The 19296-nt window shown below is 46.8% G+C and overlaps 1 protein-coding gene across 1 annotated transcript in view; it reads left to right on the top strand.

The window, feature by feature from the left end:
- LOC138302262 (trichohyalin-like) overlaps positions 1–19296 on the top strand; it is a 250555-nt gene that overhangs the window by 43473 nt on the left and 187786 nt on the right. Inside the window, exon 5 of the mRNA XM_069242564.1 lies at positions 14664–14682. Within this exon, the coding sequence (XP_069098665.1) occupies positions 14664–14682 (19 nt within the window). The remainder of the gene's footprint in view (positions 1–14663; positions 14683–19296) is intronic.

Here is a 19296-nt window from a genome sequence, read left to right as displayed (position 1 = left end):
ACGAAAGCTGCCCATCTTGCTGAAGAAGATGCAGGTCTGCGTACAACCTGAGAGTCTTCTGAAAGGGACAAAGGGGAGTATGTTGTCCTGCAGGATCAGTCTGTCCGAGAAGTCCAGTTGCCGAGTCCAGGAGAGGAGACAAAACGAAATAGACAGTTTGCCAAGGGAGTGTTCCTGGTGCCGACCTGTATGAACCAAAGAGTCTCCTGTCCTCTCTGCCCTAGCTAAAGACCAAGAGCCAGATATACGAAGCATTTTTGAGGTCACAGACAGCCCAGTTTGCAGAATTGGGCTGTTTGTGATTGCTTTTTCTTATGCACCAACACCAAACTACGATTCTATAGTTTCTGATTCGGTATTTGGAAGAGACGTGTTTAGGGTATCCCTTCCAAATACCGCATAGCTCTGGGAATTCCGGTTGCAAAACATTAATACTTTACAGACTATGAAAGTGTAGTGATAATGCATCTGCAACCAGGAAGGACCAAAGGACCCCTTCCCATGTGTGAATGTAAAAAAAAATATTGAGAGGACCACTCACTCCTCTTAAACAAAAAAACAAAAAAGAAACTTTAATTTTTAAAACTGGTCCCGTTTCCTTTAAGGGACACGGGTTGCATTAAAAAAAATCTGCTTTAAGAAATAGCAATCACAGACCAGGTGGTTTGCTGGCCCCAGCAGGCCACTATCTCTGTGATGGCTGTGATTTCTAGAGAGTCACAAATTGCGGCCTACAATATAAATATTAATGAGAATCGGTTCAATTCTGACCCACCAGGAATCGCTAATTTAAAATGAAAACTTTCAAACATTTATAATAGCGATCACGAATAAAATGCTTTTTACAAAATCGCTGTTCTAAAGTTATGTACATCGAGTTCCAAGTTCATTAGCATCACTTTACCACAGCGCCTGCCTACCAACCGTCTTACACCATATGCCAGTCAGTCCAAAGAATTGCATCATATTCCTCAATGCACTACATACTTAGGGGTTGTTAGTATACTGTTAGTAATGTTTCAGTTACTTAAAACCATATATAATGTATAATATACACATAACAAGTTTTTGTGATGTCTCGCCCCCTCAGCGTCTAAGAGACAACGTGACATTCTGATTTCCTGTGTTAGCAGTAGTTTCCATATGACTTTGGTCAATTTGTACAGTTAGTTTATGGTTGGCAAATTGTGCTAGTAAATGGTATCCTAATGTGATGTTCTGCCACCGGTGATTCACTATACAGTTTTGACAATTCTTTATTTACACAAAATCTTACAGTGTTATTGTCCACCCCTTGACTGTCTATGCAGTAGTTAATGTGATTAATTGTAATCAGGATTTTAATCGATATATTTCCAAGTTCTAGTCTTATTAGACTGTGTGGCATTGCTTTCCGTAAATTGAATATCTTGTTAATTCCGCTCAGAAACGCTGTTTCTGGTTTATTGGTAGTTTCCAGGGACCAACAAACTGATCAACATGCACCAACTGGAACCAACTTAGTGTTAGCAACAGTTAAAGTTGGACCTATCGCACCCCCACATTTCAATGTGAAGGCTTTTATCGTTCCTGTTCAGATGTTACAAGTGGACATTCCAGTTTAATGTGTTGTCAAATATAACCACTAGATGTGTATAAGTGGTCACATACTCAATTTTATCCTGGCCTATGAATCAGATGTTTTACAATCAAATGACATAACTAACATTGGTCTGAAAGTCATTGTTCCTGTCGTAAGTGTGTACTCAAGTCAATTGCTCTAGTAAGCGACACCGTGTGATTGAAAGAAATACTAAGTCGTCAGCATAAGCCAGGAATTCTTTTTGGTATTAGCTAATTTGGGGTGGATTTCCTCTGTCATGCTGTAACACCTTTGCAAAATCTGAAATATACAGATTTAACAATAACGGGGCTAAAATACAGCCTTGTTTTAGTACATTGTAGGTGTTAAGTTTTGGTGTCAATCCTCAGCCGTGCGAGAGTTTCACCCTCACCCAGGTGTGGTTGTGGAGATCAATTATGAGCTTTAGCAGGCCATCCTCAATCCCCCCATGAGTCCAGTTTTGCGCACAGTATTCCTCTATTTACTTTATCAAAGGCAGCTGAGAAGTTGATGAAACATGCAGACAATTTCTTTCCTTTAACCCTTAAAGCTTTCTGAGCTCGGATAGAGAAAGCCAGGATTTTATCAACTGTGGAAAATTTTCTTGGAAAGCCTGCTTGGTGGAATGTTTGTCTCATGGCTTCTACTGCCTATTTCGAGGTGACTTAATAAATGTTTGGTGAAGATTTTCCCTTCTGCATTTAAAAGAGCGATCAGCCTGCAGCTCTGAGGGGAGTTTCTCAGGCCTCATTTGTAGATTGGCTGAATTATTGTGCCCTTCCAGGAGGGTAAACACATCCCATACAAATCACTAAGGCCCTCATTACGACCCTGACGGTCGGTGATAAAGTGGCGGTAATACCGCCAACAGGCTGGCGATAATTACCACTAAATTGTGACCATAGACAGCCAATGTACCACACCGACTGCAAGGGCGGAAACAACATTGACCACGGCGGTAGCCACCTACAGCCAGGCGGAAGACAAAGTTCAGCCCACCATATTATGACACCACAATTCGTCACCTTTTCCGGGGCGGTACCAACGCCATCAAAAGCCTGGGAGGAAATAGAGCACAAAAATTAAAGAGCTCACAATTGGAGACACAGGGAAGAACCACACTGCCATGAAACCCAAACTGCAAGTTTTCCCAATGATATTCTACGTTATGTTCCACCTGGAACACCGACGCCGGCGAAGACAACGACGATCAGTACAACCGCCTAGCACACAAGGGAGGGGGAGAGGAAAAAGAGAGTGACACACACACACCACACACACCCGACATACACACGCCATACACACAACCAGATGTATTACAAAAACAATCTGTTCACGAAAATCTGCTGAATAATGCAAGGACAACAGGAATTGTCGAAAATGATTGTAATCAGTCCAACAATAAAATGAAAATTCCGATTTGGCCATAATACAGATCTGTACATATGTATATCAAAGGGACACTGCTCAGTCCTTAGCGCAAAGGGCCCACATGGCCACAGGGCACAGTCCAAGGCCCCACTCAAAACCTGCACCAATCCGGAGAGAACACTGCAGGGGCATCAGTTGTCCAATAGGGAGGCACTTCAGGGGGTGGGGGATGGCACCTCAGCCAGATGTGGGAATAAGCCTACTGACTCTGGAGGGGGCAACATGCCCTGTGCTTTGTCCTGGGGAGTGCAAGGCCACAGTCTCTCAAGTGGATGTCTTGCCCACTGGTTCTGGAGGGGGCAACATGCCCTGTGCTCTCGGTCCTGGGGAGTGCAAGGCCACATTCTCTCGAATGGGTGTCTTGCCCAATGGTTCTGGAAGGGGCAACATGCCCTGTGCTTTGTCCTGAGGAGTGCAAGGCCACAGTCTCTTGAGTGGGTGTCTTGCCAACTGGTTCTGGAGGGGGCAACATGCCCTGTGCTCTTTGTCCTGGGGAGTGCAACGCCACAGTCTCTCGAGTGGGTGTCTTGCCCACTGGTTCTGGAGGGGGCAGCCTGCCCTGTGCTATGTGCTGGGGAGTGCAAGGCAACAGTCTCTCAAGTGGGTGTCTTGCCCATTGGTTCTGGTGGGGGCAGGACGCACTGCAGCCCATGGAGGCTGGACTATGTGGCGTCCACCGGCAGTGACGGCTGCACTGTGGTGGTGGTTGTGGGAGGCTCCTGCTCTGCCCCTGCACCCTCAGATGGCTGCTTTGTGGTGGTGGTAGTGGGAGGCTTCTGCTCAGCCCCTGCCCCCTCAGATGGCTGCACTGTGGTGGTGGTTGTGGGAGGCTCCTGCCCAGCCGCTGCACCCTCTGATGGCTGCACAACCACGGCTGGTGGTGGGGGCCCTGGGACACCTGGTGGTGATGGCGGTGTTTGGCTGGCATCTTCCGCTGGCATAGAGTGCCTCCTCTCCTCCTGCTAATGGGTTGGGGATCCCTTACCCTTCCTGGCACTGGTTGATGTGCTCTTCCCCCCTCTGCCCACTGGTGCTGGCTCCTTCCCCTTCTAAGCAGCTGGTGCAGGCTCCTTCCCCTTCTTAGCAGCTGGTGCAGGCTCCTTCCCCTTTTTAGCAGCTGGTGCAGGCTCCTTCCCCTTCTTAGCAGCTGGTACAGGCTCCTTCCCCTTCTTAGCAGCTGGTGCAGGCTCCTTCCCCTTCAGTACTGTTGTCCTGGAATCATTTCCACCACGAGTAGGTGGTGCAACCACTGGGCCTGTGGACTGTTTGGCTGAGGTGCTTGGCTGGGTCCTTGCTACCCTGCCCATACGTGGAGGACAGGGGAGGGGTAGGGAAGAGGTCAATCTGGGAAAGGAAAAGCTTTTTAGGGACGTTGAGGTGGGAAGAGGGAAAGGTAATGGGAGTGGAGGATGAGGGAGTGGTTGTTGGAGGTGTTTGTCTGCTGGATTTGGGTGCAGGTGCATGAGCTGTATGTTGTTGTGAGGTGGATGGCTGTTGGGTGTCTGAGTGCTTGTGTTTGTGTACCTTAGAAAGGGGGGACAGACACAGTGAGAGAGGACACAGGGGAAGCGTGCATGGATGTTGTGGAGGTGTCTGCCAGTGAGGTGTGTGTTTTGCATGGTGTGGTGCTGATGCTGGTAGTGGATACTGATGTAGTGCATTCAGGTGTGGGTGTAGACACAACTGGGTGGGAGGTGGTGGAGGAGGAGGAGGGGAGACCGTGGAGATAGTGGATGTTGTCATGTCTGCAACTGAATGGTGTTTGTGTAAGTGCCTATGGGATGAAGTGTGGTGCTTGTGTTTGTCTGTCACACTCTTGGGTGTTGTCTTGTGTGCATGTTCGTCTGCCTCTGTGCTTGGGATGGGTTGGGATTGAGGAGAATGGGACTGGGAAGTGGGGATTGAAGGGGGGACGGTTTAAACAGGGACAATGGCTGCCATCAGAGAGGAGTTCAGAGCCTGAATCGATCTCTGTTGGGCTGCCAATCCACCGTGAATGCCCTCCAGGAATGCATTAGATTGCTGCATCTGGGCTGCCAACCCCTGGATGGCATTCACAATGGTTGTTTGCCCTACAGAGATGGATCTCAGGAGGTCAATAGCCTCCTCACTCAGGGCAGCAGGGCTCACTGGGGCATGGCCTGAGGCGCCTGGGGCCAAGGAGATGTCCACCCTCCTGGGTGAGTGGGCACGGGCAACTCGCTGAGGGGTATCTAGGAGGGCAGTGCTGAATACTATTGCAAGTATTGAAGGTATGATTCTAGGCACTCTGTGGGCTCCTTAGAGGACCCCAAGCATTGCTACCACCAGTCTTACAGGGTTTTCCAGGCAGCCCAAGTGCTGCCACCCCTCAAACAGGTTTTTGCCCTCCTGCTGCTTGATCTGCTAAAGCCCAGGAAGGCAGAACAAATTATTTCCTTTGGAAGAGGGCGGTAACAACCTCTGCCTATGGAAATTGGTATGACTGGCTTGGGGGTGTAGCCTCCCCAACCCACTGCTATGCTCTGAAGGGCACATTTGGTATCCTCCATGCATAAACCAGTCCACACCGGTTTAGGGACCCCCAGTCCCTGCTCTGGCATGAAACTGGACAATTGAAAGGGGAGTGACCACTCCCCTGTCCGTCACCACCCCAGGGGTTCTCCTCAGAGCTCCTCCAGAGGGTACCTGTATTCTGCCATCTTGTTTCCAAGGTTGGCAGGGAACTATGGGACATCTGAGTGGTCAGGCCATGCAGGTGACATCAGAGCCCCCTCCTGATAGGAAGTTACCTGGCTAGGTGGCTGTTGGAAAATGCCACTGTTGACATGGTTACCCCCTAACTTTTTGCCTTTTGTTGATGCTTGTATTATTCCACCCTGGGGACCCCTCACCCAGCACATGCACACTGCCTCACAGCTTGTGTGTACTGGTGGGGAGAAAAAGACTAAATCGACATGGCACTACCCTCAGGGTGCCATGTCCCCAACCCACTGCTTGTGGCATAGTTAAGTCACTCCTAAAGCAGGCCTTACAGCCCTAAGGCAGGGTGCACTATACCACAGGTGAGGGCATAGCTGTATGAGCACTATGCCCCTACAGTGTCTAAGCCAATTCTTAGGCATTGTAAGTGCAGGGTAGCCATAAAGAGTATATGGCTACACTAAGTACTGGGAAGTTTGGTATCAAACTTCTCAGCACAATAAACCAACACTGATGCCAGTATGAGATGTATTGAGAAATGCACTCAGATGGCATCTTAGAGATGCCCCCTGCATGCCAGCCCAACTGCTAGTGCTAGGCTGACCGGTCTCTGCCAGCCTGCCACTTCCATACTAGTTTCTGGCCACATGGAGTGAGTGCCTTTGTGCACTCTGTGACCAGGAACAAAGCCTGTCCTGGGTGGAGGTGCCTCCCACCTCCCCCTGCAGGAACTGTAACACCTGGCCGTGAGCCTCAAAGGCTCAAGCCTGGTGTTACAACGCCCCAGAACACTCCAGCTAGCAAATGATGCACCCTGGTTAAAGGTACTAAAGCGTCAGTGCTGAACAGTGCACACAGACTGAGTGCATGTACTGAATACATATGTACATGTGAAGGTACAATTCATAGAGGCATTAGTGCTGAACAGAAAGTGTGCTTTGAATGTACACTGAGTGAGTGTGTCTGCAATGGTACATTGTATGGAGGACCCTGGGTTCCATTTTGGGAAGCCCAGGCTTGTCTGGTAAAAACATGAGGAGGAAAGGAATCCCTTCAGGCAGATTTGGGTATAACTGCATCCCTGTGAGCTGGATGGGGACACACTGGAGGGAAAAGGAAGAGTCTCCCTTTACAGTTCAAAAGACCAGTTATCGATTCAGTGATAGATCAGAAGAAAGGGGCCTTGACACATCTCAGAATGGCAAATGTGGCTGATAAAAGACTCATAAAGATTAAGACTGGGGATCTGAGATTAACCTTTTGATTCATATATCACTGTGACTGGCTTCAGGCTGTGAACTCTGGTCACTCCCCTGAGTTGTGTTGATGGCAATCAGCTTCAGAGTCATGCCTGCTGCAGCAGGCATCTTTCATGAAGGAAGATGAAAAGGAGAAGCGCCCACTTTAAAAGAAGCAAAACCCCAACATAAAACTTCCATGACCCAGACCAGAAATCACATTTGGTGTCTGGAAAAAGACTGTAAAAAGGGGAAGTTGAATCCCCCAAAGTTTGTTATCTGCCAAGCAGCCAGACAGGCTGTGTGGAAAGGAGACATGTCTGTGATTTGACCTGGAGGCTAAGGCCTGCTAGTCTCTCTGCTGAGTTAGGGAACATCACCCAGGAAAACCAAGACCACCTGCCCTGGAGCCTGGAGCACCAGCCCCTTCTTGCTTGAAAAAATCACAGTGTCCTGCGAGCAAGAGGAGAGTGTTGGAAGGGGCAAGGTCCACTGGGGAGCCCTAATGTGAGAACTCCCTGTGTGAGGTGTAAGTATTTGGCTGTGCACCAATTGGGCCGTGCGTTGTGTGCAAGATAGTTTTTAGCGACCTCTGTATCCAGGATTGTCTGCTGTAGACTGACTGTGTGTTGAGCGCTGTAGGGGTCTTACTACGCCTGAACAACTGTACTGTTGTTACCTCCTATGCTAGAGAGAGCCTGCTAGAGAGAGCCACATACAAAGTTATTGCTTTAAGGAAGGCCAAGACTGTCTGAACTAGGGTGTGTGTTATGTGACAGCCTGTACCTGTATAACTCCTGTATGCCAGTAGAGCTGCTGTTACGAACATTGGCAAATGATTAAGGGCCTCATTCTGACTTTGGCGGGCGGCGGAGGCCGCCCGCCAAAGTCCCGCCGTCAGAATACCGCTGCGCGGTCAAAAGACCGCCGCGGTAATTCTGAGTTTCCCGCTGGGCTGGCGGGCGACCGTGAGAAGGCCGCCCGCCAGCCCAGCGGGAAACCCCCTTCCATGAGGATGCCGGCTCTGAATGGAGCCGGCGGAGTGGAAGGGGTGCGACGGGTGCAATTGCACCCGTCGCGATTTTCAGTGTCTGCTTGGCAGACACTGAAAATCTTGGTGGGGCCCTGTTAGGCATGGCATGTGCCCAGGGGCCCCACGACACCCATTACCGCCAGCCAGGTTCTGGCGGTCAAAACCGCCAGAGCCAGGCTGGCGGTAAGGGGGTCGGAATCCCCATGGCGGCGCTGCCTGCAGCGCCGCCATGGAGGATTCCCTAGGGCGGCGGGAAACCGGCGGGACACCGCCGGTTTCCCGTTTCTGACCGCGGCTGTACCGCCGCGGTCAGAATGCCCAAGGATGCACCGCCAGCCTGTTGGCGGTGCATCCGCGGTCCCCGGCCCTGGCGGTTTTTACCGCCAGGGTCGGAATGACCCCCTAAGTCTCCTGCTCGATAAAGAGACTGAGACTACAATCCGTAGGTTGGACCTGCACTGTGAGGGAACTGCCCCAGACTCACCACTGAAGAATGCTGGAGATGCTGTGGGTTACGTTGCACCCTCTCTGGCTCCAGTTGGGAGCCAAAGAAAGAATTCCTCCCCACACTCTCCACCATTGAGCAAAGTCAACTCACTGTGTCTTCGTGAGCAAAGACCTGCTCTGACATCTGGGAGACCTTTGGCACCGCTGCTCAGATAGAGAGTCTGCTGCGCCACTGGGTGATGCTGCTTGGGCAGTAAGCTACCCCACCTCTGTGAACTAAGCAAGACTAGCGGGTGTGCTTTTGAAGTTGCACGCTACATCGCAGAACTCTTCTGTGCACCAAGAGCAGGTAAGACATAAACTGGGCCAGTTGGGCCCTGGGGGAACTTGTGATGCTACGGCACAATGGACACTTTTGACTAAGTTCCTAAAAGGTCAAAAGGAAGAACTCTTGAGCAGGGCCTAATAGTTTGCATTGCCTGATGCGGCCATCAGTGAATGAGAATTAACCCTGAACACGTTACACAAAATAGAGTGGGACAGGGATTCTCCTGACAACTACAAGAGCACTCACTTCAAGGGAGACTGTGTTATTGAAATTGAATTTCTAATTTCTCCGCATGTGCGGAGTTCAAAATAACATACTACTTTTTTCTTATAAAGGTAAGTATTGGGCTGAGCATTGATTTATAGTTTGTTCTTTTTGCACTTTGAGTTATATGTCATGTTCACGCCTGTATCTACCCCCCCGTCCCGAGGGATCCTTGACTGCTTGACTACAGCTACCACTGAGACTAAAGTGCAGAGGGGGTACTTGGTCCAGTTGAGTGGAATCCACAGTAGGTTGGGCTCCAAGACATCAGGAATAAAGGCCGCATCCTCCCCGGTTTCATGCAGTAGACCCTGGGTTCTGACAGTATGCGTTAAAGAGGGTGGGCTGAGGGACGAACCTTTAGTCACTCCATGTATAATTGGATGCCAATCTTGTGCATGTGCCTGATGAGGATGGGGTGAGAGAACGTGTTGAATGCTGCTAAGAGATCCAGGAGTATGAGGACTGCCATGTCTCCTCTATCTAGGACCATGTAAATGTCATCTGTGGAGGCAAAGAGCACAGTTTCTGTACTGTGGTTGGGCCTGATTCTTTATTGCTTTGCATTGAAGAGCTTGTGAATGCTGATATGGTTGGTGAGGCATTGGTTGTTGAGTTTTTCAAGGACCTTGGCCAGGAATGGTAGGAGGGAGATAAGTCTGTAGTTGGTGAGTGTAGATAAGCCAGCGAAAGGTTTCTTGATCACAGGTGTGATGGTGTGGTGTTATCAGGTGTCCAGGAAGGGGACTGAGTTGATGGAAGAGGTTAGGATGGGTGTTGGTGCTTTTCTGATGGATAGGTGATCGCATGGTGGGGTGGGGTCCGATTGGGCCCACGAGTGTATGGACTGCATAATGTTGGCAGTTTCGCCTGTGGTGATGGTGGGCCAGGAGGTTAGACTTTGTTCTTCTGCTGTGATGGGAAGTTGAGTGGCGAGGGTAATTGAAAGACAAAGTCAAACAGTAATGAACATGCATATAAAAGTTCCTCTGTTAATTTAGTTCTGAATATCGCTAACCATCCAGCTGATGTTGCCACAGTTCTATACTGATTTTGAATATGAATATCAGAAATTTCTCTGGTAAGAATTTAAACTTGACCATCAGTAAGTAAGTCCAACAAATCAATTTGCTTTAAACTTGTATCTTGTGAGGTAACCTTCATAAAATAATCATGAATCTAAATAATTAAAAACCTACTTTCAGGAAGGTGATACTTATTATTTAGGTCCTCATATGTCTGAAATATTTCATTAAAATATAAATGTCCCACATATAGGATACTGCATTGGTCCTATGATCCACAAGCTGCATCTTGGAAATTGTCTAATGAACCTTGCTGCCAAATAATAAAAAAAATCCCTGTTGATTCTCAAAATTCCAACCACTATACAAATCTGTGACCAAACCTTTTGAGTTGATCTTATTATCTTAAAAAACATTCCCCCTTAAAGCAGTTGCGATCTTTGATTTTGAGCTAAATGCCACTAGCCTTGTTTTATAGACCCAACTGAAACAACAGTGGATTCTTGCTATCACATTTAATAGTTGATAAAGCCTGACTACGATGACACAGAACTACAAGATAATGAGGGTTAAAATCTGGTAGGACTTGCCCAGATTTACCCAAGGGAAGTTTAATATATTGTATTGTCTGTCTTGGCTTGCAATGACCCCAAAAAAAAGTAGGTAATTGCTGAGCAAAGACGAGATAAAAACGTGTTGGGGAGACTGATAGGAACTGACCGAAACAAGTATAAAAAATGTCCTACGAAGCTAATTGGAAGTTAATGCCAATCAGTGAGACTTTGCTTAAGAACGGCTTCAAAATTAAGTGAAATAATCTGCTCAATATCTGCACATAAAGTAGCTCCAAGAGATGTTGAGCATTAACAATCTGATTATCATCAGTACTGTAATTCTAATTTAGGATAATTTGTGTTTTGGTTTAATTTAATTTGTACCTTAGTATATCACCAATCTTTTTCGTTTCTGTCCCTATTATACTGCAGTCATAGCATTGGCCGAATAAACCTCTGTCGGTAGTTTAAATTCAGTATCATAACTGAGACTGGGTCTATTAACAGGCTCCATAGGATTGTGTGGAGAAAAGGTACCAGGTATAGAGCAAATATTTATGTGGAAATTGAACAGCCCTGGTGTGTACCCTAAGTTAAACTAACATATTATGAGATTTGCCACATAATGACAACCGGGGTACTGTTTTTTCATATGACCCTTTAATATACAGGATGATCCCATTGTTAAATCCCATCTTTGTCACAACTGCCCAAAAAACATACCATGAGACATGAGCAAATGCCTGCCTCCAATAATACCATACCAACCAGTTTGGATAGAGCTTTAGAGGCATCAGATGCATGTGTACAGGTCAAGTATGAAATAATGCTTCTGTGTGCTAACTAACAGATCTATAATTTTTGCTAATTGTATAACCTGTAGGTGAAACAGGCTGGTATGACTCACACTCAGTTGCTGGCTTCCCTTTCTTTAGAAATACAGCAATATGAATATTATCCAAAGATCTGTCTTTTACAATACTAGCCTCAATACTCTGAATGGTTTATAAAAATACATGAGCTATTTGCATTAAATAGATCTTATAAAATTCGATATAGACAACATTTTCACCCGTGACCTTCCCACTAGGAAGAAGGGCAATTGCTTGAATACCTTCCTCTAATGTTATATCTGTGATATCTTTTTCAATATAAATTGTGTGGTCACCATTAAGGTGAAGCTATATGTGTGATAAAAACTGCAATACCTCTTCATCACAACTAATCAAACCTTTTGTATATAATTATTGATAGAACCGGTGAAATTGCTGTAAAATGTCCCTAGTATATGTGTTTGTTGCCCCATGTTTATTCACAGCATTAAAAAGATCCCTGATTGCTTCTTTCCTTAATTCTATAAGTGAATATTTCCCAATAGATTGCCTATATTCAGTTTCTTTGTCTTCATGCACCAGATATGCAATAGCCACTTTTTCTCTCATTCATGCATGCATAGCCACCATTTGTAATAATAGTTCCTCTCGTCCTGCCTTTGCTCTCTAATTGCTTCTGCATGTGTGAATTCTAGTGGCCTAAGGTCAGTGTTTACAGTTCTCTATCTGTTCTTTTTTTCCTACAAGTGGGCTAATTAATCACAATTTCCTCTCACGGTGTCCTTGTAGGTATTCAAAACCATATGTAAAGGAGCAGAACCAATGTTAATCATAAAAAATTAACCTATATGTTTTTTCATACAATTCCGAAAGTCTACATCGATGAATAATGACATATCAAAATGATATCTTTTGTTAGCTACATCCTTCTTATTGTTTGATGACCAGACAATCAGTGGGTTATGATTGGATGTTATCATTGTACTGATCTTCATTTTGGATCTGTACAGTCATTTGTTCAATGTAAACACTATGGGGGTTATTCTAACTTTGGAGGAGTGTTAATCCGTCCCAAAAGTGACGGTAAAGTGACGGATATACCACCAGCCGTATTACGAGTTCCATAGGATATAATGGACTCGTAATATGGCTGGTGGTAAATCCGTCACTTTTCCGTCACTTTTCCGTCACTTTTGGGACGGATTAACACCTCCTCCAAAGTTAGAATAACCCCCTATATGCCCGATTCACAAAGGTAAACTTAGACCTGAGGTCTAAGGGCCCAATTCACAAAAGTAAACTTTAGGTCTAAGTTCTAAGTGCCCTGAGGAGACCATATACTGGAACTGTGTAATTGACCTGTGCACATGGTGGAAATTCGTTGCTCCCAGAAAAAGAGACTCAAGTGGAAGCCAGAATGTAAAGCAGGCTCTCCTGACCGTTGGTACCAGTCACCTGCAACCTGCTGGAGAATCATTGGGCTGTGTCACAAGAAGTGCAACCCATTGGGTCCCTTGTGAGCGAGCCCAAAGAAAGTCAGTCACCTGCACCTCAGGAGTGGTAGTGAGGCTCTCACCAAGTTGTGAGCCGCTACTCTATCCTGGACGACCTCCAGGCAACAAAGTAACAATGGACTACTTTTGCCACTGCCAAGGCTTGTCAGTCGGCAGGCCAGTTACCGCTCCCTCTCGGACATCACCAACTTCTGAGCAGTTCCCAGCATAGTCACCAACATCGGCAACTGCCTCACTCTAGAGATCCTACATCCAGAAGGAAGTGAATTCTAACAGATGTGGTAAAGCATCTTTGGCCCAACCCTCCTGTGATTGACAGCGAAAGGCTACCACTGCCCGCAGAGCCCCCGGACATGGTAGTGGAGATCCTGCTGTGGAATCTAGGTCCTGGGACACCAAAGACCTCAAGTCTCAGAGGGAAGGGAGTAGTTCAACCCCAAGGTGTGTGTTTGTGAAATGCCGCATTTTCACAGCACCCGCGGATCACATCATCACCTAGGACAGCCAGAGCACCAGTGCACCTGGGCTCACTGGGAAAGTAACGAAGTACTGACTTTTGAGTCTTGGTCTAGGAACCCACCAAACCTTAACCGCAGGTGGTTTCCACAGAACTCACTCCACAAGTGTTCGATTGCACGCCATGCTTTTCCCTCATTAACTTCAATGGAACTGCTAGACAACAAAAAGCGCATCTATTGTGCAATGCTTCTAAAATCCACAACTCCAGTTGTATGCAAGATACAAAGTTAGTTTTGGTGTCTAAATTAAGATAAGAATATGCTTTTTTTTCAAAATTGGTGGCGGATTTCTTTCAAGTTGTGCCATTTACTTATCGTCCATGTGGGTGTTGTGAAATGCTTTACACATGTTCCTCTAAGTAGCCTGACTGCTCTTTGCCACACCACCAGGATTGAGCTAAGGTTTACTGGTTTGAATCCGTGGTCTACTTCTGGGTAAGGTGCTAGTATTAAATGGTAAGATCCCCCAGTCATGCCACATCATACTGCCACCTTGCTACAAGTATTAGCTAAATAGTAATTGTCATCCAGGGCAAGATGAAAGAAATTGAACTAACAGCGCTTGTGGATAGGAAACATAGTTGTTTGCCTGAATGTTTCTGCCAAATCTGGTGGCGTTTACACCCAAGAGATTGTGGGGAGAGTTGCAGGGGTATTAACAGAAATGTTCTTCCAGGAAACACAGGTTTTCCTATGATGCAACTCTTGTGTCAAAAACAAGGTAACTGAGGTCTAGCTGGCAATGAAGGCATTCAGCATACCTGAACTGAATGCATGGATGAAGTGGCAGTTGAGAAAAGTGAAGTTGCTTTTTCATAGCATGCATATATTTAACTGGAAGCAGTGTGGGTGAATTGGTGGGGGGCGTCGAACATAATTTAGTACTCAGAGACATCAGAGCAGTGAAGCCGGAATGTAGACTAGTAATTGCTCTCAATATGGCCACGCACATCATGAATTGGGAAAAGTCCTCCTGCTACGTTAAACACTGTCAAAGGCATGGTAGAGTTGTATTAGGTCTGGGCTGAGAAGTGTTTCTCAACCATCCAAGTCTTGAATTACACATCACTTTGGCATAATATGCACCATGGTAAGCATTTAAGCATAGGATGTTAAGTATATTAAATATAATGCATGTATACTGTCATTGTTGTGCTAATAAGTATATCTAATAATTATATATTTTTTTCCAGCTTTCAGCGTTGCAGACAGGTAAGAATGTGTTAACTCTGTAATTGTTACAAAATGTTATCAATGTCTCGTATAGCAAACTCCTTCATTTCTACCTAATCTTACCCCAACAGTGACCAGAGTGTAGGGTGGTAGAAATATCCCATGTATCTCAGTTCTAAGACGGGCTGCATCACGCTGAGAATAGTGCTGTAAAACAAGAGCACCTTCTGTAGGGACATCTTGTCAGAGCAGAAAACAAAGATGAAACACAGAGTGATATGTATTTTCTTTATCTATTAGTGGATTGTATTCTATGGTGCAAACTCCACCAAACTGGGTTTCAGATTGCTGAACAACGGCAGTATTAAACATGTGTCATGTAATTTGCTGTTTATAGAAATACTGAGTTATAAGAAGAAGAAACTCACAAAATAACTCCAACCAGCTGAACAGGGTGTTGCACATTACATGTATGGTGCAGAAAGTGTTTATAACATGAGATTGGAGACACTGAATCATAGTTTTTTTTTTTTATTATTTATTTTCTTGGCTTTTGCGCACAACCAGGACACATTACATCAAACCGAACTAAACTAGACAGGAGGGAAGCACCAGGGGAAAGGTCTACAGTCCAAAGGATGGAGGGAGGAACAGTGGGAGAGGGTTTGTTTTAGCACCGATTCCCAGACTCTGTCGGTGGTATTTCTATACCCGGTCCCTCAGTTTGAGACAGCAGAGGATCATCTGATCTCAGGCCCTAGTACGCCCTCCAGCAGCCCCATATTTTTCATCCCCCCATGCACATGTCCATCCCCATTAGCTACTGGGCAGTGTTTGTACACTCCAGATCTGTGCTATAACCCTCTATGCAACCAGAAGTCCCAGGAAGCAAAATACCAATTTCCTGCAGGGTAGGTCAGTATCGCCTGGGACTTCCAGGATAATGAGGATGGAATTAAGTGAGATATCTTCTTCCAATATGTTCTTCAGTTCTCTTTGTATGCTCTTCCAATATTTATGAATTTCAGAAAACTCCCACAGCATGTGGAGGAAGAACCCAGTGGAGGCCCCACGTTGTAGGCAGTCCGCCCTGGGGATTTTTCCCATCCTGTGGTGTCTGTCTCTAGCTATATATACTCTATGGAAGATTTTTAACTGTATCAATCAAAATAGGTCATTGATGCCCCCTTCTAGGGGATGAGTCAGGACCGTCTCCCAATCTTCATCCTCCATTTCATCCATGTCTTTTGTCCATTGTCATCTGCGACGCCCAAGGTTGTCAGGAATATTGTTGATGATTACTTTGTATGTGGCGGAGACTGTCCCATGGCTGAGCAGGCCATCCACTGGGTGGCTCTCTAGGGGGGATGAGACCAGGAGGCTAGACCAGTCCACCATCTCAGCCTGCAAGGCGAGTCTAAGTTGTGTGTATTTATAGAGTTGCATTCTCAAGAGCTCATAATCTTCCTGCAAGTGCACAAAGGGCTTAACCGTCACTCCTTTAACCACATCCTCAAGGTTGGATGTGTAAAGTATTTAGGCAGTACCAAAACAGTAATAACGTCAAATCACAACACAGGAAAAATTCCAAATCAACTTATAAAAATAGAGAATATTCCATTAAACAAAAGGACACCAAAATGACAAAATCCAATAACGGAAACTGGAGGTGCTAATTTAAAAGGTTAAAAGTAGCTCCAAAAAGTGTTATGCACCGATCGCAGACATCTAGTTGTGCTTGACCAGTACCTAGGTGTGATTTGAGGCTGCCAGTGATGAAGCGTGGGTTAGATAGAGAGACCCGGTTTGACCCAGTCAGAGGTTTTACCTTCGCCTCAGTAAGGCACAGCAGCAGGTTGTGGCTGAAGAGGGCTCTATTATGTTGGATAGCTATTGGGCTCCCAGTTAAACCTTTGACTTTTGTCAAGAAAACCCCAAGCATGTGAAATTCTAATTTTGTGCCCAGAGAAGGTCCCTAGCCGGTCAAATACTTTGCCCCTTTGGCCTGGTAAAAATGTTTTCATTTTCTTTTGTCGCCCTAAGTGTGCCGGGTATGTCCAGACATGGGCCCCGGGCACACTATGCACTGGATTCAAGCTAGCCTGGCTGATGAAGGGTGATACCCTGAAACCGGTCCCAGGATGCTTGTTTCCGGTCCAGCGAGGATCTGGCCTGGCAGTTCGGACTCGAATGTTCCCATGGGGAACAGGGTAAAGACTGATTTGCATATGGCTGGGTCCAAACTGGGGTGGCGTGGTGAGTAAAAGAATTGATGGATTAAACCCAGATCTGTGACTGGGGGTGAATGTTTGATTGGTTCCTCATTCCATCCATCATTTGTGTTTGTTTGCTTTCATTTGGCCTTAGTCACTTTTTTGGAGCTCGGATTATTCCAGCAGGGCCAGGCTGTAGGCTGTAGAAGGGCTCCACAAGACCAGATGCTATTGTCAGGAGGTCCCACTGAAAATGATTTACTGCTGGGAAAAGTGAAGAGAGGGACCAATGGCAATCTTTGGCCCAGCGACAACACACCTTTGTCAGGTCAGCTTGGCAAGTTGGCCTGGGTCCTTTAGAAGTCTTTAGAGTCAGGTTTCAGGAAATGATAGAAGGAGTACACCTCACCTTGGACCCTAGGGACAGCACATGGCGGTCAAGACTCACTCCATCAGAGGCCAGCAGCACGGTCCAGAACAGGTCCACTTGGAACTGGTTAGCTGGGTAGTTGCAGGAAAAGACCTATTGTAGCTTGCTGTATCCCTGTACCATGACCAGTAGGTCGGTCAGCTGACCCTGTGAGTCACTCCTGGGTAAAAAGAAGAGCAGTTCCAGTCCTTTGTGGCTCTTAACAGGTCACAGATAGTAGGTTCAGTCCTATTCTGATTCTTCTACAGGTTCAGTAGTAGTCTGAGGAGGGTACTGTGAGTGCCACATTTATGCCTAGCAGCAGCCTGCAGGTGGGTGCAACTCCTGACCAGTCTCTAAACCAGTGGGGTGAAAGTTCCCAGGGGTGACCCTACCCATTTTTGCATTTCCTGTGTGCTTTTCTGCAAACAATCCCACAGAGTTCCTAAATGCAACATGACATAACTTTTCTTCCCCTTTGCAGTCCTGTGTGCCCATCCCAAAGATATGCCTATAGAAATGGTCAGTACCTCCCCTGGAGACACTCTACGCTAGATTTGGGAGCAGCCGCTCTCCCACTGGGATAGGATCCAGCCTAACTAGGATGAGAAAAGAAAGGGCAGTCTGAGGTGTCAGCTACATCTGCCTGTGACTGGGAAGACTTTGAAGTTAATCAAGATCCTACGCACAGCCCAAAGGTCATCTTGTCAAGGGAAAGACAATAATACCCTACACACAAAGCCTTTTGTCCCTGTCCTGGGAGCAGGTCATGCTTCGCAACAGGGGAGCCATTCACCTGGCAGGTGACAGCTGAAACTTGCAGATAGGCTTCCAGAGGCTATAGCCAGGGTAAAGGTAACTTTTTAAAAGTACCTGTTCCTTAATAGCTATAAAAATGATGAGTTTACTATTAAATTTGATTCTAAATAACTATTGAAAAAGCCCTTTAAATATTTTACTAGCTGCTTCCAAGCTCAAATTAGCATTATTAAGTATAATAATGTACCCTAATGCTTTTCGAACAGCCAGTTTGCTACAGTGAGAATAGCTTCTGGGGCTTTTTCTTTGTAAGGCCTTGGTGAACATTAAGGGGGTGATTCCGACCCTGGCGGTAAATACCGCCAGGGCCGGGGTCCGCGGGAGCACCGCCAACAGGCTGGCGGTGCTCCTTTGGGCATTCTGACCGCGGCGGTACAGCCGCGGCCAGAAACGGAAAGTCGGCGGTGTACCGCCGAGTTTCCGCTGCCCAGGGGAATCCCCCATGGCGGCGCAGCTTGCTGCGCCGCCATGGGGGATTCCGACCCCCTCACCGCCATCCTGTTCCTGGCGGTTTCGACCGTCAGGAACAGGATGGCGGTGAGGGGTGTCGTGGGGCCCCTGGGGGCCCCACTTTGAATTTCAGTGTCTGCTTAGCAGACACTGAAATTCGCGACGGGTGCTACTGCACCCGTCGCACACCTTCCACTCCGCCGGTTCCATTCGGAGCCGGCTTCATCGTGGAAGGGTGTTTCCCACTGGGCTGGCGGGCGGCCTTTTGGCGGTCGCCCGCCAGCCCAGTGGGAAACCCAGAATGACCGCCGCGGTCTTTTGACCGCGGTACGGTCTTCTGGCGGTTCCCGCTTGGCGGGCGGCTCCCGCCGCCCGCCAATGCTGGAATGACCCCCTAAGCTTTTTCATGCCCTGGAAGATCTCCCTGGACATGGATTCATTCAAGAATTTGCCCTGGGGATGTCTATCCATGGTCCCATCGGGAACTATGTTAAAGTCTCTCGCTCAGAACAGCCCAGAGGGACCACATTTCTGGGCCTCCTCTGAATTATGAATAGTATGGGCTTTGGCATTCATTTGGAAGCTGAGAGCATAGGGGAAAATCCAGCGGTAAAATATCTGACACCCTTGCATTTTGCCTGACTTGATCAAGTGTTTGTCTCTTATTCAGTGTAGCTTGAGAGAAGTCATGATAGACCTCTTAGTTTTGAACCTGAAAAACAAGCCTATCAGTTTTCTAGCCTACTGGTTTATCTTGTCCTT

This window comes from Pleurodeles waltl, chromosome 1_1 (assembly GCF_031143425.1).
Source record: "Pleurodeles waltl isolate 20211129_DDA chromosome 1_1, aPleWal1.hap1.20221129, whole genome shotgun sequence".
Lineage (NCBI taxonomy): Eukaryota > Metazoa > Chordata > Amphibia > Caudata > Salamandridae > Pleurodeles > Pleurodeles waltl.
The sequence above is the reverse complement of the archived record's forward strand: the minus strand, read 5'-3'. Positions and strand labels throughout refer to the sequence as shown.